Source organism: Theropithecus gelada, chromosome 10 (assembly GCF_003255815.1).
Source record: "Theropithecus gelada isolate Dixy chromosome 10, Tgel_1.0, whole genome shotgun sequence".
NCBI classification, from domain to species: domain Eukaryota; kingdom Metazoa; phylum Chordata; class Mammalia; order Primates; family Cercopithecidae; genus Theropithecus; species Theropithecus gelada.
In genome coordinates, this window is record NC_037678.1 from 10,018,202 (window position 1) to 10,044,744 (window position 26,543).

General features: G+C 40.7%; 1 protein-coding gene and 1 long non-coding RNA gene across 7 annotated transcripts in view; one reads left to right on the forward strand and one right to left on the reverse strand.

Annotated features, from left to right (window-relative positions):
• The window catches only part of MRTFA (myocardin related transcription factor A), a 273,324-nt gene that overhangs the window by 148,503 nt on the left and 98,278 nt on the right, over nucleotides 1-26,543 (forward strand). The window contains exon 1 of one of the 6 annotated variants that reach the window (XM_025400082.1): nucleotides 4,699-5,003. The exons of the other annotated variants lie outside the window; for them this stretch is intronic. Coding sequence (XP_025255867.1) covers nucleotides 4,958-5,003 — 46 coding nt within the window. The 5' untranslated portion in view covers nucleotides 4,699-4,957. Of the gene's footprint in view, nucleotides 1-4,698; nucleotides 5,004-26,543 lie in introns of those variants that run through there. 6 annotated transcript variants of the gene reach the window in all.
• On the reverse strand, nucleotides 11,656-16,607 carry LOC112633441. The gene is made up of 5 exons (XR_003121526.1): nucleotides 15,864-16,607; nucleotides 15,409-15,826; nucleotides 14,956-15,030; nucleotides 14,675-14,870; nucleotides 11,656-12,150 (listed from the first exon to the last, which is right to left on the reverse strand). It is a non-coding gene; the product is annotated as an uncharacterized LOC112633441 (long non-coding RNA).

Sequence of the window (26,543 nt, forward strand, 5' to 3'; positions counted from 1 at the left end):
AAAAAAAAAAAAAAAAAAAAAAAAGGGGCCCCAAAAAAAACAAAAAAAAGGGGTGGCTTTTTTTTTTTTTTTTTTTTTTTTTTTTTTTTTTTTTTTTTTTGAGACTGAGTCTGGCTCTGTCGCCCAGGCTGGAGTGCGGTGGCCGGATCTCAGCTCACTGCAAGCTCCGCCTCCCGGGTTCACGCCATTCTCCTGCCTCAGCCTCCCGAGTAGCTGGGACCACAGGCGCCCGCCACTTCGCCCGGCTAGTTTTTTGTATTTTTTAGTAGAGACGGGGTTTCACCGTGTTAGCCAGGATGGTCTCGATCTCCTGACCTCGTGATCTGCCCGTCTCGGCCTCCCAAAGTGCTGGGATTACAGGCTTGAGCCACCGCGCCCGGCACAGTATGTGTTCTAATGAAAATTTTAGCAGAGCACCTGCCCTTTCTGGGTAGGTAATGATTTTTTTTTGTTATGAACTTTTCCCATGCCATTTGAATTTCTTTGATAAATAAGGGCTTTTCATTACACTTGGCACACATTTATGAATGCTGTCATATATGTCAGACACTGAGCAAGATTTGGGAATGCAGAGGAATTTTTTGTTTGTATTTTTTTTTTTTTGAGACAGAGTCTCAAATTACAATATGCTTCATATTACAGGCATATGCCACTATGCCCAGCTAATTTTTGTATTTATAGTAGAGATGGGGTTTCACCATGTTGGTCAGGCTGGTCTCGAACCCCTGATCCACCTGCCTCAGCCTCTCAAAGTGCTGAAATTACAGGTGTGAGCCACCACCCCTCCTGGCTAGGATTAAGCCATGCGGTATTAACGGAGGCAGGCGCAGGTGCTGGGGGAGCCTAAAGGAGGGGTAGTTAGCATATCCGTGGAGACTGTGTGAGATGGGGAGAGTGCCAGGGATCAGAGAGGGCTTTATGGAGAAGGCAGCACCTTAAACTGAATTTTCAAAGAGAAATAACAGTCAGTTGGTAACAAGGATGGTTTTTAGTAGAAACAAGGCCGAAGAGAAGGAGCACAGTTCAGAAGCTATTACTCAAGTACACACTACCACCTGTGAAATACTACTGTCAAAAACTTTAACCTGGACTGGGTGAGGTGGCTCACATCTGTAATCCTGCCACTTTGGGAGGCTGAGGCAGGAGGATTGCCTGAGCCCAGGATTTCAAGACCAGCCTGGGTAACTTGATGACGCCCCCCATCTCTACAGAAATTTTAAATATTAGCTGAGTATGGTGGCATGTACCTGTGGTCCCAGCTACTTGGGAGGCTGAGATGGGAGGATCGTTTGAGCCTGGGAGGTCGAGGCTGCAGTGAGCCGAGATCACTCCACTGCAGTCCAGTCTGGGCAACAGAGTGAGACCCTGTCTGAAAAAAAAAAAAAGAGAGAGAGAGATAACTGAAAATTTGAACACTGGTTGTTTAACTGATATTAAGGAATTTATAAAATTTAAGTGTGAAAATATTATAGTTATGTTAAGAAAATAGTTGTTGTTGGCCAGGTGCAGTGGCTTATGCCTGTAATCCCAGCACTTTGGGAGGCCAAGGCAGGCAGATCACGAGGTCAGGAGATTGAGACCATCCTAGCCAACATGGTGAAACCCCGTCTCTACTAAAAATACAAAAATTAGCCAGGCTGGTGGTGTGCGCCTGTAATCCCAGCTACTCAGGAGGCTGAGGCAGGAGAACCGCTTGAACCTGGGAGGTGGAGGTTGCAGTGAGCCGAGATCGTGCCACTACACTCCAGCCTGGGCGACACAGCAAGACTCTGTCTCAAAAAAAAAAAGAAAAAAAAATCATTAATAACTGCCAAAACTGTTAAAAAATTTAAAACTAGGCTAGGTGCCGTGGCTTATGCCTGGATTCCCAACACGTTGGGAGGCCAAGGCTGGTGGATCACTTGAGGCCAGGAGTTCAAAACCAGCCTGGGCCAACATGGTGAAACCCCATCTCAGCTAAAAAAAAAATATGTAAAAATTAGCTGGGTATGGTGGTGGGCGACTGTAATCCCAGCTAGTTGGGAGGCTGAGGTATGAGAATCACTTGAACCTGGGAGGTAGAGGTTGCAGTGAGCCGAGATTGTGCCACTGTACTCCAGCCTGAGTGGCAGAGTGAGACTTTGTCTCAAAAAAAAAAAAACAAAAACAAAAAACTATATTGATATCCTACAGTATAATGTCCCTTTAGAGTGAATTAATAGAGACTGTAGATCATATCAAATTTGTGTTGATTTGCTAGTTAGGATTAGAAGCAAAGCTTTTGTTCTATTGGAAATTAAGATCATTATCTCTCATTCCCTTGGTGCTGTTAACTTGAAGTCATCTTCATTTGTGCAGAGCCCTTGTTAAAGTTTACTTTAGTTCTTTTTCTACGAAGTGTTACTAATTTGCGCAAAAACATAATGGAACTGAAGCTTTCACAGGGGTTCAGACTTTTAGAATTGTAACTTTTAGAATTTTGACAATGAATGTTGCTGTGCTAATACTCTTGAGAGTAAATGCAAAATCTTAGCAATTGAGAAAGATTACATTGCTTCTTGTTTTATTTTTTAAAGATTACTGTTTAAAAAATTGTTTTTCTTTTATTTAGCTCTTTTTACCTCAAAGTGCCAATGAGATAATGGGTGTGGAATTGCTAAGAAAAAGTCAAATCAACTGAGATGTTATGTTTGTTACTCCTATCGCATGACTCTTAGTATCTCCTGTGGCACTGGAGTATTGACACTGTAGCATTACATGCTCTCTTCTAGGGTGAACACTTTTGGCAGGAGGGAGACAGTCCTCTGCCCTTCCTACCATCTTCTGTGCAGTAATCTTAAAATTTCGTATTTATTTTCCTATAAATACCGAACTGTGAAAACTTGTTTCATTTGAAAACCCTCATTACTAGAGAGACAAAGTAAATTTAACAAAGACCAGGTGTGGTGGCTCAAGCCTGTAATCCCAACACTTTGGGTAGCTGAGGCAGGGGGATTACTTGAATTTAGGAGTTCAAGGCCAGCCTGGGCAACATGGTGAAACTCCATCTTTACTAAAAATACAAAAATTAGCCGGGTGTTGTGGCATGTGTCTGTAGTCCAAGCTACGGGCAGGCTGAGGTGGGAGGATCACTTGAGCCCGGGAGGTTGAGGCTGCAGTGAGCCGAGATCATGCCATTGTACTCAGTCTGGGGAACAGAATGAGACCCTGTCTCTCAAAAAAAAAAAAAGAAGAAGAAGAACAAGAAACTCCTCACACAGCAAATTATACAGCCCACATAAGGACCAAGGAATGACTCAATCTCTCAATCTTCTCAACCTTTTTGGGATGCTTTTCCCTTAATTGCTAACCTTTGACCAGACTGTCACGTAGACTCAGAGTTGAAATTTACCTGTTTTTCATAAGTCAGTTTGAGAATTTGGTTGCCAGAAGGGGCCAGTGAGATGCTTCTGCCTTCCCAGAGCAGCATTTAGCCCACACTGGCTGCTACTCTTTGCCTGTTGAGTCATTCCCACAGTTCTATATAGAGCTTTTCTGGCTTTTCTTTTAAACATGATGTTCTTGGAGTGAGAAAGGAAGGAAGTTTTTCTCTCTGGTACTGAGTCGCCCTCACCCCAAATCTGCATTGCTTCTCTTTACTAATAACAAAATATTGCCTTCAGTCATTCTGAGACTATTTTCTCTCTTAAGGTTTCCTAGTGCTTTTATTTACCATTTGTTTACTATGTAAGCATTAAGGTATTTGCTGGGCTGTTTGCAGCAGCCAGCTTTCACATACAGGCTGATAGTTAACCAGAAAGATTGAGGAATTCTAGATAAACATACCAAACATGAATTCTTAGTTTCCAACTTTTAAAAAGTCAATCAGATAGGCTGAAAGTAATCTTAATATCATTATTTTGAATATCAGTTAATGAAAGGTGCTGTGGGGAGTGGTGGTTCATGCCTGTAATCCCAGCACTTTGTGAGGCTAAGGTGGGCGGATCGCTTGAGCCTAGGGGTTTGAGACTGGCTACTCAGGAGTCTGAGGTGGGAGGAGCTCTTGAGCCTGGGAGGTTGAGGTTGCAGTAAGCCATGTTTGTGCCACTGCATTCCAGTCTGGGCGACAGAGTGAGACCCTGTCTCAAACATACAAAAAAAGTAAATAAAATCAAATAACATCAGTATGCTCTCTATTCACAGACCGTATATCTAATACAAGCATAAGTAAGAGGCTCTTTTAGGGGATTGACAGATCTGAAAGACAGATTACAGTTTCAGAATGTTTTCAGATGACTTTTTGAAACAGATATTTTAATTGGAGTGGGGGTGGAGAAATAGTTGAGCTTCTGTAGTTAAATGTTCAACTTCCTTAGCCTGTTATCTATAAATACCACAGATAAAAAAGCCGTTGGAATTCTTTTTCAGAAAATTTATGCAGCTTACATTTTGTATATATGTGTTTATATGTGTTTAATCCTCTTCTCCACCTCTCTTCAATGGGTCAGTAATTGGACTGCTTCTTTCATGAGGTTGAGTTGTTTGGATTGTGTTTAATCTGTTCCACTAAACTGCATTAACAGCAGTCTTTTATAGTAGGATTTTGAACAAAACCTCATCTTCTCTTATAAAGAGAGGAAAAAAGCAGTTGATCTGTTTTCTGAAAGTCTCTTTATATATGTCTCTCCCCTCCTCCAGAGACAAATAGCAAGGGGAGGAGCTCACTCACTGTTCTAACCACACTTAGTATGTCTTAACTGGAGAGCTTTTTGGTTTCCTGTCGGCAGTAATTCAACTTTGTGTCATCTTGACTCGCCTGAAGGGTGGATAAATTGGTAACTGCACTGAGAAGGGGAGTGAGTTCTCACAGTCTGATTTGAGCGTAAGGCATCAGATTGAATTTGTGAAAGCTTTCCATAGCCTTTCAAGACAGCTTTTCTTCTGTGACTTGGACTTTCTTCAGTATATTTGTGGACTTTTGTTTCTGGAAGAATCCGTCATGACTCTACTGGAACCTGACATGTTAATGATGGCAGTACAATCAGGTAATTCCTATAGATCCTAATTTCCTAATTTGCTAATAATTTCCTACAAATCTTATTTGCCATAGTCTTCTTTAAAAAAAGTTGGTCAAATGGGGAGGAAGAAATGTACTGCATTTTCAGTTTTTTATTAATTTTTCTCTCATTGCAAATTCTAGTTATTCCGAAAGTTTTGAATTAGATGCTTACTGGTTTTAAGACTATTCAGTCGAGGAGACCTATTTGAGAAAAAAACTATTCATCTTCTTTAATCAAGTATTGTATTGTCTGTGGCACTGTTTTAAATGAAGGACAATTAAATTGCTTTGCTGTTTTATACATTGTCTTTAATCATTAGTCTACACTCTTTGTTTTTCTGAAAGCATCTTTAAATTTTTTTTCTTTGCTGTTCTTTCTTGTTTGTGGTATATCCTTTCTGTATCATCTTTTGGTTCTGTGGAAATGTCCTTAATAACACATAGGATTAGGACTGAATTTTGGAGATGGGTAAGTTTGAGCAAAGAGTCAGTCAACACAAGGCAGGATTTTTGGCATTTTATCTCTAAAAACAGTTTTCCAATTGAGAGTTTTTTAAAACCTTTAAAAAATACAGTTAGTTTTTAATGGTTTCTTTTAGTGTTTTTACACTTGGAAGTCAGATATCTAAAAATAGGGAATGTTCTTTTGCTATTTTTAGATCTCTACTAAAATGTAATCTGTAGTGTTTTCTTGTTTGAGAGCATATCTTAAAAGATTCAGACAAGTGGCATTTGGGGACCTCTTCCCCATCCACTGGCTTTCACTCAAAGGGAAATAAGACTTCTTGGTTCTGGCAGATACTGTCTCTGGCAGAATTGGTCTCACTGTTCTCCTTGGGGAGCATTTTAGGTAGTATGTTGAAAGACATAGGTATACATCAGTTGAAGACAGGATCAGATGCTATCTGGTTAATAAAGCTTACGATCAGGGAAGGGGCAAAGAAGACAGATACCACTACCATTTTGTTCTTTCTGGTTTTACTAATATGACAGTAATGAGTCATTTTTTATGCACATAGGCTGTGTCTTTCAGGTTCTTTCCTTTTCCTCCTACAGATCTATTGAGCTTTGTGTTCTAAACAAGATAGTGTGCTTATCCGAATGCTTTCCATCTGTCTTTGATGAAAAAGCTCCCAGTTACACTAATTTGAATTTATTTTTCCTCTCTATTCCGGTTCTTTGCTATGTGTGGGCAAGGGCCTATTTTATCTTGAGGGTTAGATTTTAGCATTTGAACTCTCTCCCTTTTTAAAATCACCTTGTTACTTACAAATCATCTCAGTCCAGTAACTTTATAAAGGTTAAAAGATTGTTTGCTTTCTTCTTAGGTAGTCTCAGTGTTCTCAGCCTTAAGAGGGAAAGGGACATACTTAATATTTTCTTGTCTTGCCTGCTAAGAGCTGTTTTTCCTTTCCGGCATGTGTTGGGCAGGGCTAGCCACCCATCTGTTGAACCAGCTACTTCATAAAACTTACAAAGGATGATAGTATGTGAAACGAAATTGACAGGAGTGTTGGATGCAGGTTGAATGAAAGGTCTGCCAAAAATAGCATGTATGTGAACTTCTTTCTTTTGTTTATGTTCGTAAAAGTGGAGAGACTCTGGATATAGAAAGTAATAGCAAACTGATATCTCCAGTAGCTGCCTCCTAAATGATCAAAAACATTAGCAATGTGTTGGTTTTGTAAAATTGCTACTGTTTTGTTCTGAAGTGCTGTAGCCGTTACCTGGATTCTAATAGTAATATGACAGCTATATAGTAAAATATTGTCTTTCTTTATGATAGGAAATGAAAAAGCGTCTGTTATGAAGCCTCAGTGAACTAAAAGCCATTCTCTGAGAAGTCAGGACTTTTAGACTTTATCAGTAGATAAAACATATGAGCCATAAATTTTCTAGCAATAGAATATTTTGACCTGTATGAATATATGCTTTATAGGTGAGACTGCTATTTAATGAGAGCTTTAAAGTAAACCTTGTTGACAGAATTCAGGATGGAAAGTTTTACCCTAAATAAAACTTCAGGATGTTGAATATGATAGCAAACTTCAAGGGTACGTTGTAAATTTATGAACAATTTTCTTTTGAATATTTGGACCTTGGGGGTTTTGGTGAGACATGTTCGTGTATGTTATATACAAACTTTCAGGCCTGGCATGGTGGCTCACACCTGTAGTCCCAACACTTCAGGAGGCTGATGCAGGATAATTGCTTGAGCCCAAGAGTTCAAGACCCCATCTCTACAAAAAAAAAAAAAAAAAAAAAAAATTAGCCAGGCATGGTGGTGCCCACCTGTAATCAGAGCTACTTGAGAGGCTGAGGTAGGAGAGCCCAGGAGGTCGAGGCTGCAACAAGCTGTGATCATGCCATTCTACTCCAATCTGGGTGACAGAGCAAGATTCTGTCTCAAAAAAGCAAAATAAAACTTTCATCCTCCTCACTGCTGGTAGTCTCTTACTGGACCTTTGGAACCAGTCTTCCTAATTAGATTATTAGCTTCGCAAGGGCAATATATTAATCTATATATTGGCTTCTGATACTGGCACATGGTATACAGTAAGTATTTTTGAATGAAAGAGAGTAATGAAATTTAGATTGTCATACTTTAATGAAACAAGTATAAACTTTTTTTTGTTTTTTTTTCACAAGTATAAACTTTTAAATCAAGATTTTATCGAAGTATTTTGGGATCTGTTCTTACATTAAGAAATGAATCTTCTACCCACCATCCTGTATTTTAGCCAATCCTTGTCCAAAGCAGATGTTGAAAAATAGCTTTCAAAGTTGGAATTCTTCTGCATCTCAGAATGTGCAGTATGCCATGTCTGCTCGTGATGTTTATTGCTGAATGTAAGTGTTCTGATCAAACCACAGTTAGAGCTTTTCTCGCTACTATGGAAATGTATCTGGATAATTTTGATTAGAAAATGAATGATCTAAGATGGACATTATGGGGCTGGGCACAGTGGCGCACGCCTGTTACCTCAGCACTTTAGGAAGCGGAGGCAGGTGAATCATTTGAGGTCAGTAGTTCAAGACGAGCTTGGCCAACATAGGAAACCCCGTCTCTACTAAAAATACAAAAATTAGCCAGGCATGGTGGTGCATGTCTGTAGTCCCAGCTACTTGGGGGGCTGAGGCAGGAGAATCGCTTGAACCCAGGAGGAAGAGGCTGCAGTGAGCTGAGATTGTGCCACTGCACTCCAGCCTGGGCGACAGAGTGAGACCCTGCCTCAAATAAAACAAAACAAACAAAAACAAACAACAACAACAAAACAAATAAGATGGACATTATAGAATTTCTGAAGCTAAGTCTTAGGGAATTTGGGGGCGTGGTACTGACTCTGGTGTGTTTTAGAATGGAGAAATGCTAGGACTTGGCTCTTGACAGCTAATGTGTAAGGCTTTGACTAGACGGGCCCTAAGCTGTATCCAGCCACTGCAGTCCTCTTAGTTATAACAACAGCGGGACAGAATTCACAGAATTCACAGAAGTGAATTCACTTCTGTCACTTGCGGGACAGAAAAGGATTGAAACAGTTCCTGAGGTATGCTTTGGTCCATGATATAAACCTGATCTTAATGAGGCACAGTTAGGGAGTCACTTTGTTTTTTCTCTCTCTGTCTTGTGCATGTATGTCTGTGTGCACACCCACACATTTGTCCATGCACGGAATGTCTCTGGAAGGACCACAGAAGCTGATAACAGTGGCTGCCTCAGTAAAGGGGAATAGAGAACTGGGGAGCTGGGGTGGAAGAGACTTTGTTGTTGTTGTTATGAGAGTGCTCCGTAAATGCCAAAGAATATATAAAGTATTATAAGATTTGATTAATGCACACCTACTAACCAGCCTAAGAAAAACAGCACAACCTATATACTGAAGTTTTCTAAGTGTTCTCTTTGATTTATCCTTCAGAAAATGCTTTTATTTTTAACTGTGTACTTTAAAATCTTTTTGGTTTTGTGCCACATACATGTTATTTATTTGAAAATATCTGTTTTATTTTTGAAAATATTTCTTCAGCACTTTGGGAAGCTGAAGTGGGCGAATCACTTGAGGTCAGGAGTTCGAGACCAGCCTTGCCAACATGGTGAAACCCCATCTCTACTAAAAATACAAAAGTTAGCCAAGCGTGGTGGTGGGCGCTTGTAATTCCAGCTACTCAGGAAACTGAGGCAGGGGAATCTCTTGAACCCGGGAGGCGGAGATTGCAGTGAGCCTAGGTCGCACCACTGCATTCCAGCCTGGGCGACAGAGCGAGACTCCATCTCAAAAAATAAAAATAAAATATTTCTTCAGTCCATTTAGTCTCTCCTTCCTTGATATCTGTATACTTAAAATTCCTGCATTGTTTTTTAACTTCTAGTTCCCTAATCATTACAATTTGTCTCTGCACTGTATGTTTGAGAATAGTATGGATCAAGAGGGGAGTGGCAGTTAGTAAAAATGAGGTTAAAAGGAACTATCATAGGGCAGATTGTGGACAAATAAATTTTGCCCTTTTTGATAGTATGTTAACTCTTTAAGGAAGTTGCCCCATTTGGGTTCACATCACTCAGAAGTCTATAAAACTGATGAAAAACTCCAGGTTGCACTAGCAATACCTACTTTTTGGATCTCTTAATGCTCTAAATCTTTTGGCAAGGGTTACAATGGATGAAGAAGAATTGTCTTGGAATACATTAACACTAACGATAGCTGATGAGCTTTTAAAAAATTGCAAAAAAAAAAATCTCATAGTGTTTTAAGAAAGTTTACAAATTTGTGTTGGGCCACATTCAAAGCCATCCTAGGCTGCAGGATGTACACGCTTGCTCTAAATATTAATGTGGACTTTAAAAGAACATACTTTTTTTTTTTTTTTTTTGAGGCGGAGTTTCACTCTTGCTGTCCAGGCTGGAGTGCAGTGGTGCGATCTGGGCTCACCGCAACCTCCACCTCCCGGGTTCAAGCAATTCTCCTGCCTCAGCCTCCTGAGTAGCTGGGATTACAGGCATGCACCACCATGTCCCGCTGATTTTGTGTTTTTAGTAGAGACGGGGTTTCTCCATGTTGGTCAGGCTGGTCTCAAACTCCTGACCTCAGGTGATCCTCCCGCCTCTGCCTCCCAAACTGCTGGGATTACAGGTGTGAGCCACCGCACCTGGCCACTTTTTTTTATATTCAAGGGATTTTAGAGTTTGAGAGAAACCTTAGGTAGGGAAACCTTAGGTAGAAAATTCTTGCCCTCCACTTTAAGATAAGGAAATTGACCCATTTCAAAGAAACCATCAGAGGCCTCTAATATATGAGATTGTTTATAATTTTTCCCAAAGATTTTGGTTTTCTTTGGGTTTTTCCTTTGCAGGATTCTATCACTACTCTGACTGACTCACATCTTAGGAGGTGGAGATAAAAACCAGTGCCTGGGTATTCACCTTCTGCCCGCTGGGAAGTGGAGTCAGAATGCGACAGGCCTCATAGTTCTCCAGTGTACCTCCATCTTATCTTACTCTGTATTCCCTAGTCTTGGTGATCTCATACTTTAATGATGATCTCAGAAGACAGGTAGGTAGACAGACAGCTGTTGTCATCAGTATTCTGGCTTACATCTTACTGCCCCTTCTCTGACTCACTGATTTATCTGAAGTCCCCTTAGAGTTAGGACGCAGATCAAAGAAATTTGAATTCATCTGTCAGTCTGCATCTTTTTTTCCCTCCTTTTTGTTTCTTTTTGGATGAGGCAAGCTGTCAAGACCAAGAACTAACAGTTTTAGCTTTATTAAAACAGTGCCAAATTAAATAAAGATGAGACTCATAAAGTCTTGTTTTTTTGGAACTTCACTTTTATGATTACCACATGCATTATTTTTAAAAAAGATTTTCCTTATAACAACAAGGAAAATAATGCTGAAAAACCACTCTGCCATCAGTGACAAAAACCCCACTTTCTTTGCTTTGCACTCATCAAGCTAAAGGGCAGTATCTGGCTGAGCTCATAGTATCAGAGGTCTGGGGCATTAATCTCATGGCAAAGTTGCATAAATGGATGATGGTGGCAGTAGGGTGAGTATAGAGGGCTTAGAAAAGAGGAATATATGGCAACTACATAGTGCAAACAAACTCAGTAGTGAAATTTTTGTAGTCTGTCATAATTTATAAATATTTTAATATGTGTGTGTGTGTGTATACATATATATATATATATATATATATATATATATATATTTTTTTTTTTTTTTTTTTTTTTTAGACAAGGTGTTGCTCTGTCACCAGGCTAGAGTGCGGTAGTGTTCACTGCAGACTCAACCTTCCTGGCTCAAGCAATCCTCCCATCTCAACCTCCCAAGTAGCTGGACCACAGGCATGCACTGCTATACCCCAATATTTTTTTCTCCTCCTCTGCCCCAGTAAGTTTTTTATTTTTTGTGAAAATGAGGTCTTGCTGTGTTGCCCAAGCTGGTTTTCAACTCCTGAGCTCAATCAGTCCTCCGACCTCTGCCTCCCAAAGTTTTGGGATTACAGGCGTAAGTCACTGCTCGTAAGCCCCTCAGCCTTATGTATATTGTTTGATCTTCACAACAACTTTTTGCAGTGTCTGTATCTTCACAATTTACAGTGGAAACTGAGGCTCAAAAGCTTAAGGGCACACAGTAAGAGATGGAACAGGTGTTTAATTCAGCTTTTTGAGTTTAAACACTATTTATTACATGATCCATTTAAAATTAATCAGGTCATATCCCTCCGTACTCACAACCTGCCAGTAATTCTCATTCACTGGAAAAGCCACAGTCCTTATACTGCTCTACAAAGTCCCACGTGAACTGCTTTATAACTCTTGATTTTATCTCCTTCTCTTCTCTCCCTTGCTTATTTTACCCCAGCCATATTGGCTTTGTTTGCTGTCCCTGAGCACCTTAGCTCCCGTACCAGGGCTTTTGTACTTGTTATTCCTTCTATGTAGAGCACCTTTCCCTGAGTAGCCTCATGGCTTGCTCCTGCATCACTTTGAGATTTTTGATTAAATGTTCCTTTTGGGCCCGTTATGGTGGCTCATACCTATAATCCCAGCGCTTTGGGAAGCCGAGTAGGGAGAATCACTTGAAGCCAGGAGTTCAAGGCTAGTCTGGGCATCATGGTGAGATGCTGTCTCTATGAAGCAACAGCAACAACAACAACAAATTAGCCAGGCATGGTGGCATGTGCCTGTAGTACTAGCTACACAGGAGGCTGAGTGGGGAGGATCAGTTGAGCCCAAGAATTTGAGGCGGCAGTGAGCTATGACTGTGCCACTGCACTCCAGCCTGGGTGACAGAGCAAGACCATGTCTCTTAAAAAAAAAGAAAAAAGTGAAAAGAAAAGTTACTTTTTCAGTTAGGCACTCCCTGACCATCCTATTTTATAAAATCTTGCTTTTATTTTCCTTCATACCACTTATTTGACAGAATAGATAGTTCATTTGTTTATTGGTTGTGGCTATCTCTTTGTAAAATGTAAGTGCCACAAGGAGGATTCGTTTTCCTTTTTGATTTTTCTACATTGAATACTTTCTGCATTGTAAATGTATAAGAATACTTTCTACATTGTAAGCACTTAATAATTGTTGAATAGGTGATGTACCAAAATTAGGATTTTTTTTAGGTTAAGTGTGTTCCTGAGACCATGCCTTGTAACTGTTTGTATAGTGTGCCCTAACTGAAGAGGCACTATAATATAGCTCATTGGTTTTCAAAGTGTGGTCTGAGGACCCCCAGGTGTCCTTGAAACATTTTCAGTGGATATGAATCAAAATTTTATGTATTTATACTAAAATGTAATTTCCCCTTCTTAGCTGTTGTTCTTTGATAAGTGTACATTGTAGTTTTGGTTTTTTATATTTTTATAATTTTTTGAGACAGGGTCTTGCTCTGTCGCCTCCTGCTGGAGTGCAGTGGTGGGATCTCAGCTCACTGTACCCTCTGTCTCCTGGGCTCAAGCAGACCTCCCCGCCAGTTTCCTGTCCAGCCCAGGAGTTCAAGACCAGCCTTGGCAACACAGCAAGACTCCATCTTTACAAAATTGTTTAAAAATAATTTTGAAAATGTGGAATAATGTTTACCACTGATCTGTATAATTCTAGAAAAGTGGCTTCGAGGCTGTACACCAGAATATGAATAACTATCTCTGAGTAGTGAGATTTCATGGGGGACATTATATTTTTTCCATCTTTTGGATTTTCCTGTATCTTTCTGATTTTCGATGATGAGCATACATTTCTTTTGTATTCCAATAAAGCTTATGTTGGCCGGGCACAGTGACTCACCCCTGTAATCCCAGCACTTTGGGAAGCTGGGGCAGGCGGATCACTTGAGGTCAGGAGTTCAAGACCAGCCTCGCCAATATGGCGAAACCCCATCTCTACTAAAAATACAAAAAAATTAGCTGGGCGTGGTGGCCCATGCTTATCATCCCAGCTACTTGGGAGGCCTAGGCAGGAGAATTGCTTGAATCTGGGAGGTGGAGGTTGCAGTGAGCCGAGATTGCGACATTGCACTCCAGCTTGGGTGACAAGAACAAAACTCTGTCTCAAAACATACACACACACACACACACACACACACAAAACAAAGCTCATATTAAATTGTGTGTGTACGTACACAGGTAGGTACAGTTAAAAGAGGGAGAAAATGGGTGGAAGCATAATGATTAGAAGATAGAGCTGTTAATTTGGGACCTCTGCAGTCAAAGTGCTGTACTGACCAAGCAATGCATGATAAGGAGGCACTCCATCCCATTAAACTGTTCCCTCTGACCAGTTGAGTTTGTATAAATCTCTTTTACATTTTTGCCTTTGTTTCTATTTTGTAAGATTTATTGAAATTTATCTTTGCAGTGTTTGTGTTAGGCCATGTTCTTGGCAGAGTTGTAACTCCTTCCTGTGTACACTCATTTACTCTCAATTTGCTGAACCTCTCAAGTTTTCTATCAAAAAACAACACACTAAATTTTTTGTTTGTTTTTGTTGGGTAAGGATAATCTGATTTCTTGTAGGCATAAAGTGGTGGTGTTAGTATAAAATGTTTTAATTATTTCTTTGTGTAGCTTTTTTTTTTTTTTTTGAGCCAGGATCTCACTCTGCTGCCCAGGCTGGAGTACAGTGACATAATCGCAGCTCATTGCAGCCTTGACCTCCCCTGGCTCAGGTGGTCCTCCCACCACAGATTCCTGAGTAGCTGGGACTACAAGTGCACATCACTAGGCCAAGCTAAATTTTTTTTTTTTTTTGAGAGACAGGGTTTCACTATGTTGCCCAGCCTGTTTTAATTATTTGAAAGTGCATTTCTGTAATATATTTTGTTCATTGACTGTAGGGTGTGAAAATTGTCCTTAACAATTCATGTATGCTGTATCTTTCTGATTTTCTGTTTTTCTGTTTTTCCTTGCAAATAGGATCTTGAGGAATTAAAATATTAATTAAACTTGATTTTCTGAACTGTTATCTTAGTATATTCTCTTGGGAATCAATAAGATTCTATTCTTCAAATCAGTGCCATAAGACTAATTTATTTGGTTATGTAAAGAACTGAAAACTTCGGTATCAGCATTAATTAGGTTACTCAAACAGATACTATGTCCGTATTCTTCTAACACCTTGCTACTCAAAGTGTGTTCCAAGGTCCAGCAGCCTTTGTATCACCTGGAAGCCTATTAGGAATGCAGAATCTCAGACTCCACCTCAGACCTGCAGAATCACAATTTGTGTTTTGAAAAGATTATTTGTGGGATGCAGTGGCTCACAGCTGTAATCCCAACACTTTGGGAGGCCACAGTGGGCAGATTGCTTGATGTCAGAAGTTCGAGACCAGCCTAGGCAACATGGTGAAACCTCATCTCTACAAAAAAATGCAAAAATTAGCCAGGCATGGTGACACACACCTGTAGTCCCAGCTACCTGGGGGGCTGAAGTGGGAGGATCACTTGAGCTTGGGAGGTCAAGGCTGCAGTGAACCGTGTTTGTACCACTGTATTCCAACTGGGCCACAAAGTGAGACCCTATCTCAAAAAAAAGATTGTTACATGCATATGAAAGTTGAGAAGTTCAATTCCAAAAGATATTTTATTTTTATTTCCCAAGATGCTATGAGATGTGTGGGATTTATATGATATCTAATTAGTATGGAAGAATAGAGTAAAACAGGAAACAAAAATACGAAGCTGTGCCTAGTATAGTGCTCTGTGTTAGATAAATGTTCACAGTTTGACAACTTTTTTTGTTTTTGCCATTTTTCTTGATTTTTCAAAGAAAGAACGAATAGGCTTATTTTTGACATTCTAGAATGTTTAAGTGGGAAGGATCTTAGACATGACCTGATAACAAACCTTGGTTTTACAGGTAAACAAACTGGGGGCTAAGAATGTTAAGTGACTTACCCAAGATCATATAGCGTGGACTGCCTGTGACCTGATTTTCAAACTACTGATCTTTGTGCTACCCCTCTGTGTTGCTGAAGGCCATCTATTGTTAGTTGGTTCTATTGGTGTTGGTTGAAACCATCCTGAACACACCTGTGACTGGGCACAGTGGCTCATGTCTGTAATCCCAGCACTTTGGGAGGTTGAGGAGGGCGGATAACTTGAGGTCAGGCGTTGGAGTCCAGCCTGGCCAACATGGTGAAACCCCGTCTCTACTAAAAAAACAAAAATTAGCCAGGCATGGTGGTTTGCACCTGTGATTCTAGCTACTTGGGAGGCCGAAGCAGGAGAATCGCTTGAACCCTGGAGGCGGAAGTTGCAGGGAATTGAGACCATACCACTGCACTCCAGCCTGGGTGACAGAGTGAGACCCTACCTCAAAACAAAACAGAACAGACAGAGTGAGACCCTACCTCAAAACAAAACAGAACAACCATCCTGCACAATTATGAGTGAGAGTAAATCCAACACATCTCACAGCATCTTGGGAAAATGATAAGACTCACTTTTCTTCTTTCCCTTCACTGTGAACTCATGTAATAACTTCAAAGAAAGACATTTCCCTGCTGTCTGGAAGTTGAACTCCTACAAACTGGTGGAGCTTGCTGCTCAGTCCTGTGCTCTCTGAGCTGAGGGAAAGGTGTGGGGATTTTCTGTTCTACTGAAATGGCAGGATTGTGTCATGGCAGTGGTTTTGAGTGTTTAGAGTTAGTGTTATTTTAATTAGTTTTCTAACTCTGGTTTAAATAAAAACTTACAAACCAGGAAAGAACTGGCTATCTGTATGTTAAGAAAATTAAAAGAGGGCTGGGTGCAGTGGCTCACACCTGTAATTCCAACACTTTGGGAGGCTGAGGTGGGTGGATCACGAAATCAGGAGATCTAGACCATTCTGGCCAACATGGTGAAACCCCGTCTTTACTGAAAAATACAAAAATTAGCTGGGTATGGTGGCGTGCGCCTGTAATCCCAGCTACATGAGAGGCTGAGGCAGGAGAATCACTTGAACCTGGGAGGTGGAGGTTGCAGTGAGCCGAGATTGCACCAGTGCACTGCAGCCTGGGCGACAGAGCAAGACTCCATCTTAAAAAAAAAAAAATAGAAGAGGAGAGAGAGAACATTGACTCTTACCTTGTACCATATACAGAAATTCATTTGAGGTTGGGTGTGGTGGCTTATGCCTGTAATCCCAGCCCTTTGTGAGGTCAAGGTGGGCGGATCACTTGCGGTCAGGAGTTGGAGACCAGCCTGGCCAACATGGTAAAACCCTGTCTATACTAAAAATACAAAAATTAGCCAGACGTGGCGGGCACACATAGTCCCAGCTACTTGGGAGGCTGAGGCAGGAGAATTGCTTGAACCCAGGAAGCAGAGGTTGCAGTGAGCCAAGATCACTCCCCTGTACTCTAGCCTGGATGACAGAGTGAGACTCCATCTCATAATTAATTAATTAATTAATTAATTCAGACTGTGGGATGCTACTTAGCAACTTTTAAAAAGGGGCAAACTTTGTAGAAATAAAACACCCTGAATGACTCTTGAGAATTATTCTGAGTAAAAAAAGCCAATCCTAAAATGTTACATATTGTATGATTCTATTTATGTAACATTCTTGAAATGACAGAATTATAGCTATGAAGCACAGATTGGTTCTTCATATTGTCAGGGCCTGTGGATGGTGTGGGGCTGAAAGTAGATGTGGCTATAAAAGGTCAATGTGAGAGATCCTTAGGGTGATGGAAATGTGTATGTTGACTGTATCAGTGCCAGTATTCTGGTTGTAATATTGTACTGTAGTTTTGCAAGATGTTACCATTGGAGGAAACTGAGTAAAGGATACATGAGCTCTTTGTATTATTTCTTATAGCTACATGTGAATCTATAATTATCTCAGAATGAAGTTTAAAAACTGCAGACAGTTTAGCAGCTTTTCAAAAGGTTAAACATAGATCCTGTGACCTAGCAATTCCACTTCTAGATATATATCCTAGAAAATTGAAAACATTTGTCCATGTAAAAATATACACACAAATGTTCATAGCAGCATATTCAAAATAGCTAAAAAGTGGAAACAACCCACATGTCTTTCAGTTGATGAATAAACAAAATATGGTATATCCATACAATGGAATATTATTCACTCATAAAAAGAATACTGTTGATATATGTTATAAAATGAATGAACCTTGGTTGTATGTGGTCGCTCATGTCTATAATCCCAGTACTTTGGGAGGCCAAGGCAGGTGGATCACTTGAGTCCAGGAGTTTGAGACCAGCCTGGGCAACATGGTGAAACCGTATGTCTACTAAAAATACCAAAAAATTAGCCAGGCATGGTGGTGTGTGCCTATAGTCTCAGCTACTCTGGAGGCTGGGGCACAACAGTCGCTTGAACCTGGGAGATGGAGGTTGCCGTGAATGGGGATCAAGCCATTGCATTCTAGCCTGGGTGACAGAACGAGACTCAGTCTTAAAAACAACTACAAAAAAATGAATGAACCTTAAAAACATTTTCCAAATGGAAGAAGATAGACACAAAAGGCCACATATTGTGTGATTTGGTTTAAATGAAATGTCCAGAACAGGAAACGAAGAGTAACTGATGGATACAGGGTTTATTTTTGGGGCAGTGACAATGTTCTGGAATTAGATAGTGGCGATAAACTATGGAATTATGCACTTTGAATGGTTGAACTTTATAGTATGTGAATTATATCTCAATTTTTCAAATTGTATGAGGAAAAAAATTCAGGTTTCTCTAGTGACAGCAGATCAGTGATTGCCTGGGGCTGGAAGTGGAAGGAGAAATTGAGTACAAAGGGACACAAGAAAACCCTAGGGATGAAAATACATCTCTTGATGGTCATGGTTATACAGGTATATGCCATTGTCAGAATGCATTGAATTGTACACTAGGTGAAGTTTATTGTGTCTGAATTGAAGTTCAATAAAGTTAGTTTTTAAAACTTGTAATAAAATTGTCTCTAGTTGTTGTAAGCTTAAAATGACCTTTAGGTTAAAATTCTCTTATCTCTTATTAATTATAAAGCCAACAACGATTGCAAAAATTACCTCATGGAGTCTGACTTCTATTGCTAGTTTCTATTCCCACGTTTCTATCCAGTTTCCAAAGTGAAACTAGATTGATCACTTTTACCCAGACTCTGCTCTTAGGCCTTTGTACTAGCCTGACTCCGTTACTGTACTTTTCAGAACCCATGAGTGGGTGTGATTGTTCTAACTTTTTTTTTAAGTTTATGGAACATTCTATTGCTTTTTTGCTTTATGTACAACAGAAAAATGTCTCAATTTGGGTATAACAAATCAGGGTGATTGCCTTTCACCTCCACTTTGGAGTGCTTTGAGCCAGTTTGGACACGAGGAGGTTAGAGTTAAAATGACTCCTGAAGGAAGTAAGCAAGCATGAGAAGAGGGGGCAGCACTGGTAGGTAATGCTAAAACAAAACCAAGTGTGTGAGCTTCTTTTCTACCTACATCGCCTTCGTCTCTCAACCCTGATCTTTTGCCAAGAAGTGAACTGATTAAATGAAATATATAAAACCTTCCAAGGTTTGAGAAGAGTTCTAGAGGGTGGTCTCTTAAGTGAGAAGGACCATCTCTATAGGTGACCCTGAGTTTTATCCCCAAATTTCCTTCTACCCCAGTGTACCCATCCTCTCTCATTTTTCGGGTCCCACCAAGCCTAAACTCACTCAGGGGTAGTTTTACATTTAAAATTCTGCCTCACAAGTGGACACATCTTTTTTATTGTTTCCCTTAAGCACAGATTAGACTAACTTTATTAAAAGAGACCATGCAGTAGCATCCCTTGAGACCGGGAGGCAGAGGTTGCAGTGAGCCAAGATCCTGCCACTGCACTCTGGCTTGGGCGATAGAATGAGACCCTGCTTCAAAAAAAAAAAAAAACAAAACCCAAAACAAAACCACCACCACCGACAACAAAAGCCTCCAAAACAAAAATCATGAAAACATAAAAGAGACATATTTCTAGAATATGGAATTCTAGAATTCTAGGAATTCTAAGTGGATTTTGTAAGAATTCCAGCAAAAATAAATATATTTAAAATAATAATAGCTAACACTTAGAGTTTACAGTGCATGAAGAGGAAAGACAGACACTGTTTTGTTTTTTTCTGTACTCTACTACTCCTTTCAACACTCCACCTCTGATGATATCAGATGTGTGGTCCCCACCCCCCCAACAACCAATTCTCCAACCATCTGGACACTAACTAACTAGGTGTTCTGCAATTTAACTCAATTTTGACACTAATTCCCTGGAGTTAGTGCAGACCTTCCCAGGTTAAGGGCTCAGGCCCACAAGATTGCCCCCAACTTCAGATGGCGGTCGATAGTGGTGGGTCCTCAGATTATCCATAACTTCTGTCTGACTCGGCTATAAATCAGAGGTTTCCACAGCCCCCTCCTCAGGTTGGATCATTTGCTAGAATGACTCACAGAACTTATGAAGCCCGTTTACTTAAATTTGTCAATTTATTATAAAAGATATAACTCAGGAACAGCCAAATGGGAGAGAAGCATAGGGTGAGCTATGAGGGGGTTGTGTGGCGCTTCCATACCTTCTCTGGGCATACCCGCCCCTCCCAACACTGCGTGGGTTTATCAGTCTGGAAGCTCTCCGAACCCTGTCCTTTTTGGTTTCTTTGGAGTCTTCATCATGTAGGCATGATTAATGACATCATTGGCCATTGGTGAGTAGGTCAATCTTCAGCCCCTCTTGCCTCCCCAGAAGTCAGAGTATTGTGGGGCTGCAAGTTCTAATCCTCTGATCATATGATTGTTTTCCCTGGCAACCAGCCTTCATCCATAAGGGTTTTCCAAAGTCAGCTCACTAACATAAACTCAGGTATGGTTGAAATGGACCTGTTATGAATAACAAAAGACGACCCCTTTTACCTTTGTTATTCTTAGGAAATTTCAAGGTCCAATTTTAGGACCTCAGTGCCAGGAATGAAGACAAAGACCAAATATGTATTTATTATAAATCACAACATTGCAATGTGGCAGACAGTGTACCAAGTTCCTTACGTATATTAACTCTTACTCTTTGCAACAACTATGTGAGATAGATGCTCTTATCCCATTTTGCAGATAAGGAAATTGAGGGACAAAGTGGATTTGAAACCTATCCAGTGCTACACACTTAGTAAGTGGTACAGCTAAGATTGTATCCTGCTGGCCTGGGTTAAGAATCTATGCTCTTTACTTCTATACCATATTGCCTTTCACGTGAACTTCAAGCCCTTTTTCAGACCCTGTGTGTTAGCTCTTGATAGACTGTTCTAACTTGTCTAGGTTCCTTTGCTCCATTCTCCCAGTACTTAGCCTGCCTGACTTTTTAGTCCCCCTTCCCTCCCTGTTTGATCTTTCCCTGCCAGAACACAACAACATACATGTAACAAACAAAAAAAACCCTCCCAACTTTTTCTTCTCTTATAATATGTATTTTAAGGGGCCAGGCACAGTGGCTCACACCTGTAATCCCAGCACTTTGGGATGCCGAGGCAGGAGGATTGCTTGAGTCCAGGAGCTCTAGACCAGTCTGGGCAACATAGTGAGACCCCCATCTCTACAAATAATGAAAAATTAGCCAGGCGTGGTAGTGCACACCTATTGTCCCAGCTGCTCGGGAGCTGGGGCAGGAGAATTGCTTGAGCCCAGGAAGTTGAGGCTGCAGTGAACTGTGATTGTGCCACTGCACTCCAGCCTGGGTGTCAGAGTGAGAGCCTGTCTCAAAAAAAGGAAAAAAAAAAGAAAAAAGAAAAAAATTATGTTGTCCTAGACATTCTTTCTGCATAGCAATGGCCCTCTTTTTTAAAAACTAAATTCGACATTTAAAAAAAGCTCTTAGAAGACGAGCCCTAACCTTTGCATAGAAGCTTCCTTGTTTTTAACTGTGACTCTTGTACCTGTTCACAAGGATTAGGAGGGATGCTATTTTAAATTACAGTGTAGTAATATTTCTGACTCTATACCTGTGGCCAAAACCAGTGTCATATGCTTGAAACTAAGCAAAACTTCTAGTGTGTCTTGCCATAAACGTACATTAGACATTTTTTCCGTTGTAGCTAATAGTTTCTGTGGGTTGGAATTAAAATTAAACCTGTATATCTTTAGAGTAGGAACATTTGCTGTGTGAAGGTCCTTGTTGGCTCTGGTAAGAAAAAAGTTCCCTTGCTTATTCTCTTCTGAGAAGGCTTTCAGAAACTTTTCTTTTTTTTTCCTTGAGACAGACTCTCGCTCTGTGTCCCAGGCTGGAGTGTGATGGTGCAATCTTGGCTCACTGCAAACTCCACCTCCCAGGTTGAAGTGATTCTCCTGCCTCAGCCTCCCAAGTAGCTGGGACTACAGGCACCTGCCACCACAGCCGGCTAATTTTTGTATTTTTAGTAGAGGCGGGGTTTCACCATGTTGCCCAGGCTGGCCTCGAACTCCTGACCTCAAATGATCCACCCACCTTGACCTCCCAAAGTGTTGGGATTACAGGCATAAGCCACTGTACCCGGCCCAGAGGCTTCTTAACAGCTGAGTTTTATATCAGTTCAGTCAGTCCTTGAGATGTTTGCAAATAATCTTCCATTGCTTTATCCTGAAGATCCTCTTGCATGTAGGCTTTTGGTCAACTGATTCAATATTACTAAATATATGTTTAATCCCAACTAGGGTAGGTAGTTTGGATGTTTTTAGAAAAGTTTAAATTTGAGGAAATAGTATATATATGTATATATGTACAGAATCTGTCACGTGCTAGATGTTGCATGAAAGTTGTTTGAGAATCTGCCGAAAATGTGGTTGCTATCCGCACAAGGATTATATTCTGGTTTAGGTAGTTCAGAATAAGGGGTGAAATAATATATAGTCCTGCAGTCAATACTTGTCCTTATATACTGGTAGGCGAGTTTCCTGATATTCATGGCTCCATTTTCTCTGTTCCTGCCTACCTCTTCAACTTTACCTGCTGCTGTTTTCTCTTTGCTTTCTAGGTTCCATCTGCCTCTCTTTGTTTTCTAGGTTCCTCGGCCTCTTGGGTTCAAATGATTCTCGTGCCCCAGCCACCCAGGTAGCTGGGATTACAGGCGCATGCTACCACGCCGAGCTAATTTTTGTATTTTTAGTAGAGATGGGGTTTTGCTGTATTGCCAGGCTGGTCTTCAACTCCTGGCCTCAAGTGATCCACCCGACTCGGCCTCCCAAAAGGCTGGGATTACACACGTGAGCCACCACACTGGCCTAGTATGTGATTATTTTATGAGATTTTTGGGGGTTCTTAAATGTATTTTTTCTCACTAGACTGTAAATGCTACAAAGGCAGGAATCTTATTTTTATTGTGTTAGCATTTTATATCCAGGATCTTATTAGGGTGCTTGATACATAATAAATGCTGAGTAAATTATGTTAACAAATAAAAGAAATGAATATGAAATATTGGAGAAGGCTGGGTGCAGTGGCTCAGGCCTGTAATCCCAGCACTTTGGGTGGGCGAGGCAGGTGGGTCACAAGGCCAGCAGTTGGAGACCAGCGTGGCCAGTATGGTGAAACCTCGTCTCTACTAAAAATATAAAAAGTAGCTGGGCATGGTGATACGCACCTGTAATCCTAGCTACTCGGGAGACTGAGGCAGGAGAATCGCTCGAACCCAGAAGGCGGAGATTGCAGTGAGCCGAGATCGCGCCACTGCACTCCAGCCTGGGTGACAGAGCGAGACTCTGTCTCAAAAAAAAAAAAAAAATTGGAGAAATTGAGAAGAAAGCCATTTCTTTCTGTGTCCAGGTCCTTCAACCTAACTGTTTCTCCAAATAAATATTTTCCTGAAGAGTATGTACAAACCATTCCTTTATAAGAGATAGGGAGGGCTGGAGGTGCGGTGGCTCACGTCTGTAATCCCAGCACTTTGGGAGGCTGAGGCGGGTGGATCACTTGAGGTCAGGAATTCGAGACCAGCCTGGCCAACATGGTGAAACCCTGTCTACACTAAAAAAAATACAAAAATTATCTGGGTGTAGTGGCTTGCACCTATAATCCCAGCCACTCAGGAGGCTGAGGCAGAGAATTGCTTGAACCTGGAAGGTGGAGCTTGCAGTGCACCAAGTTCACGCCATCGTGCTCCAGCCTGGGTGACAGAGTGAGACTTGACTCAAATAAATAAATGTAGGAGGGACATTTTTGTTTTTGGCTATCTCTAACTTCCCCCTCCCCAGCATTCATTTTGAGAAATGTGATTCTCAATTCTTAGGAAATTATAAAGCTATATAAACCACAGTTTTCATATCCATATTCCTGAATGAATACACCTCTGCCCAGAGTTGAGGTCAGAAGTTGTCTCTTTTTAACTTTATTTATTTATTTATTTATAGAGATGGAATCTTGCTCTGTCATCCAGGCTGGAGTGCAGTGGCATGATCTTGGCTCACTGCCAACCTGGGTTCAAGCAGTTCTCTTGCCTCAGCCTCCTGAGTACCTGGGACTACAGGCACGTGCCACCATGTCTGGCTAATTTTTTTGTATTTTTGGTAGAGACGGGGTTTTGCCATGTTAGCCAGTCTGTGTTCTCTGTCTCCTCACCTCACTCAGGTGATCTGCCTGCCTCAGCCTCCCAAAGTGCTGGGATTACAGGCTCGAGCCACCGTGCCTGGCCTCTTTTTAACTTAAAAAAAAAAAAAAAAAAAAAAAAAAAAAAAGTTGCTTTAGAGACAGGATCTTGCTATGTTGCCCAGGTTGGTCTCAAACTCCTGGCTCAAGTGATTCTTCTGCCTCAGCCTCCCCAAAATGCTAGGATTACAAATGTGAGCCATCATGCCCAGCCCGAAAATTGTTTCTTACTAAGGAGCTAGCACATATTTAAAAGCACTATGTGTTTTGGCTTATGGATTAGGGATTTTATTTTTTATTAATGGACTTAGTTTTGTTCAGGCTTTGGAGATCATTGTGGCATATTTAAGTCAAAGGACTCACCATTTTGTTTGTTTTTTTTTAATGGCAAGCATTTTGTTTTTTCCTTTCCTTTTTTTTTTTTTTTTTGAGGCGGAGTCTTTGCTCTTGTTGCCCAGGCTGCAGTGCAATGGCGCGATCTTGGCTCACTGCAACCTCTGCCTCCTGGGTTCAAGTGATTCTCCTGCTTTAGCCTCCCGAATAGCTGGGATTACAGGCACACACCACTATGCCCAGCTAATTTTTGTCTTTTTAGTAGAGATGGGGTTTCACCATGTTGGCCAGGCTGGTCTCGAACTCCTAGTCTCAGGTGATCTGCCCGCCTCAGCCTCCTAAAGTGCTGGGATTACAGGTATGAGCCACCATGCCTGGCCTGCAGGAAGTTTAACAGCCCAAACTCAAACCAAGAGTGTTAGTGTTTTAGTATTTCTGCTGCTTGTGTGTTAATTCTTACCTCCTGCATCTCAGAATACTTCTAAGGTTTCCAAGATTGACAGTTTTTGTGAGAGATTTGGTACTCCTGAAAACTTTTGGCTTAGAATACTCAGTTTCAAAAATTGTTTTCATAAGCTCATCAGATGGCTTTAAGCTTGGTGTAGTGGTAGTGGGATGAAAGTGCCATAAACAGACTTTACTCGTTGGAAAACTTTCCTTTCTTCTAATTATTTTGTTACTTTAAGCTTTCTAGATTGTGTTACCTAGAAATTTCTTTTCATACCAAAATAGTTATATAAAATAAAATTTGGAAAATTTATAGTTTAACAAATGCTCTTAATTAATCATGATAAAAGTGGATCAGTTAAAGTTTACAAATTACTTTTAGGATGCACGTTGCTAAGTGGTGGTGTTATGGGTATGGATTTCTTAGCTTTTCAGGATGTCATCCTTTTAGCCCTGTAGCTAAATATCAAGAGGCTACATGTTCAACCATAAAACATCAGCCTCTGCCAACATTACATCAGCTCCACAAAACCTCACTGGCTAATTATCCCTTGGGACTAGGACATGGATTTGGCAGCTTGTGAAAGCTGCTTTTTCCAATTTCTCCCTTACTGGCTGTGACATATCCCAAAGGAATGAAGTTGAGAAATAATCATCTTTCGAAAGCTCTCAACCTCTCATTCCCACAGTGGTTCTCATGGTTAGGGATAGAAGATCCTTTCTTCCACTTGAGGAATCCCTTTAGCTTATGATGTATTCTTTCAGTAGTAACCGAGTGGAAGGGTGATGGCAAGGATCCTCATTAGGTATGTTTCCAGGTAATTGTCTATAAGGAATTTAGTGCTTTTGTTAGGATCTTCTTTATATTACCAAAATTGAAGAAGCTGTAAGACCAGCATCAGAATCCACGTGTGGTTATCATCTGTGTCCATTGACATTTGCTGTAAGAATTAGTGTTGCTCATTTAGCATCTCCTTTTGATGAGCACCTGTAAAACAACTTTTTTGAGGACACTCTTGGATAGCAAAAAGAACTATATGATCTTAATCTCTTTTAGCCTCAGTTTATTTATCCTAAAATAAAGATATGGTACTTGCCCTGTTTTCCTAGCAAGGGATTGTAAGGATGGAAGGAGATGACACATATGAACTAATTTCACAGTGACCTACTAGTCACCCTATATAGTGGGCCCATTCTAGGCCTCATCTTACCTGTTCTATGTTCACTCCTCATTCTGTGCTACTCAGGGTTCTTTGCGTAATCTTGGTTAACCTAAGTATAAAATTATTGGAAAAGTATTGGATAGTGCACAGCCTTAAAAGGAAGGCTGAATAACACAGTTCAGAAAATGAGCAGAAACTGAGTGAGGCAAGACACAGTGAAGACCATGTAGTGGGACCAGTCGGCTGAGGACTCTATCTCTAGCACTGCTCACTGGACCTTCTCTGCCACTGTTGCTGGCCTGGTCTCCCATGAACATCTGTTACTTTTGGCACTGCCACCAGTAGGCACTTGCCACAGTGCCATGAATAATTTCTGATTATATTTTCCACCTTTGTGTTATTCTTTCAATATTCAAAGATCTACATAGGAGGATCTGATTGGCTTGGGTTATATACTTGTGAACTAGATGCCAGGGAACAGAGAGGGAATTTCTGTTACTCTCAGTTCCTGTAATGGG